At 60.5% G+C, this 324-nt stretch overlaps 1 protein-coding gene across 2 annotated transcripts in view; it reads right to left on the bottom strand.

The window, feature by feature from the left end:
* IGF2BP3 (insulin like growth factor 2 mRNA binding protein 3) overlaps positions 1-324 on the bottom strand; it is a 113116-nt gene that overhangs the window by 111879 nt on the left and 913 nt on the right. For both annotated transcript variants that reach the window (XM_014937845.1, XM_014937846.1), the window contains exon 2: positions 28-249. In XM_014937845.1, coding sequence (XP_014793331.1) covers positions 28-202 — 175 coding nt within the window. In that variant the 5' untranslated portion in view covers positions 203-249. The remainder of the gene's footprint in view (positions 1-27; positions 250-324) is intronic.

Below are 324 nucleotides of genomic sequence, written 5' to 3'. Positions count from 1 at the left end.
GGGGAAGGTGGCGGAGGGGCTGCTCACCTGAAAGTGCCTCGATGGCCTTCATGGCCCAGCTCTCGTCAGGGCAGTCCACGAAGGCGTACCCCGTCTTCACCAGGAACTGGCCCGAGAAGGGGATCTTGGAGTCTTTAAAGAGACTTTCCAGGTCGAGGGCGCTGACGTTCTCGCCGAGGTTGCCGATGTAGAGCTTGTTCATCTTCCTGGCGGCTCGGGGAGGCGCGCACCGCGGGCTGCAACCCTCGTCTTGCGAGAGGAGGTGGGGAGGAAGGGGGAAATAAAACAAAATGCGATGGAGGAAGGAGAGAGAGAGAGAGAGAG

The sequence above is a fragment of the Calidris pugnax genome, unplaced genomic scaffold, assembly GCF_001431845.1.
Source record: "Calidris pugnax isolate Ruff unplaced genomic scaffold, ASM143184v1 scaffold11, whole genome shotgun sequence".
Taxonomy (NCBI): domain Eukaryota; kingdom Metazoa; phylum Chordata; class Aves; order Charadriiformes; family Scolopacidae; genus Calidris; species Calidris pugnax.
This window is presented reverse-complemented; position numbering and strand designations above follow the sequence as displayed.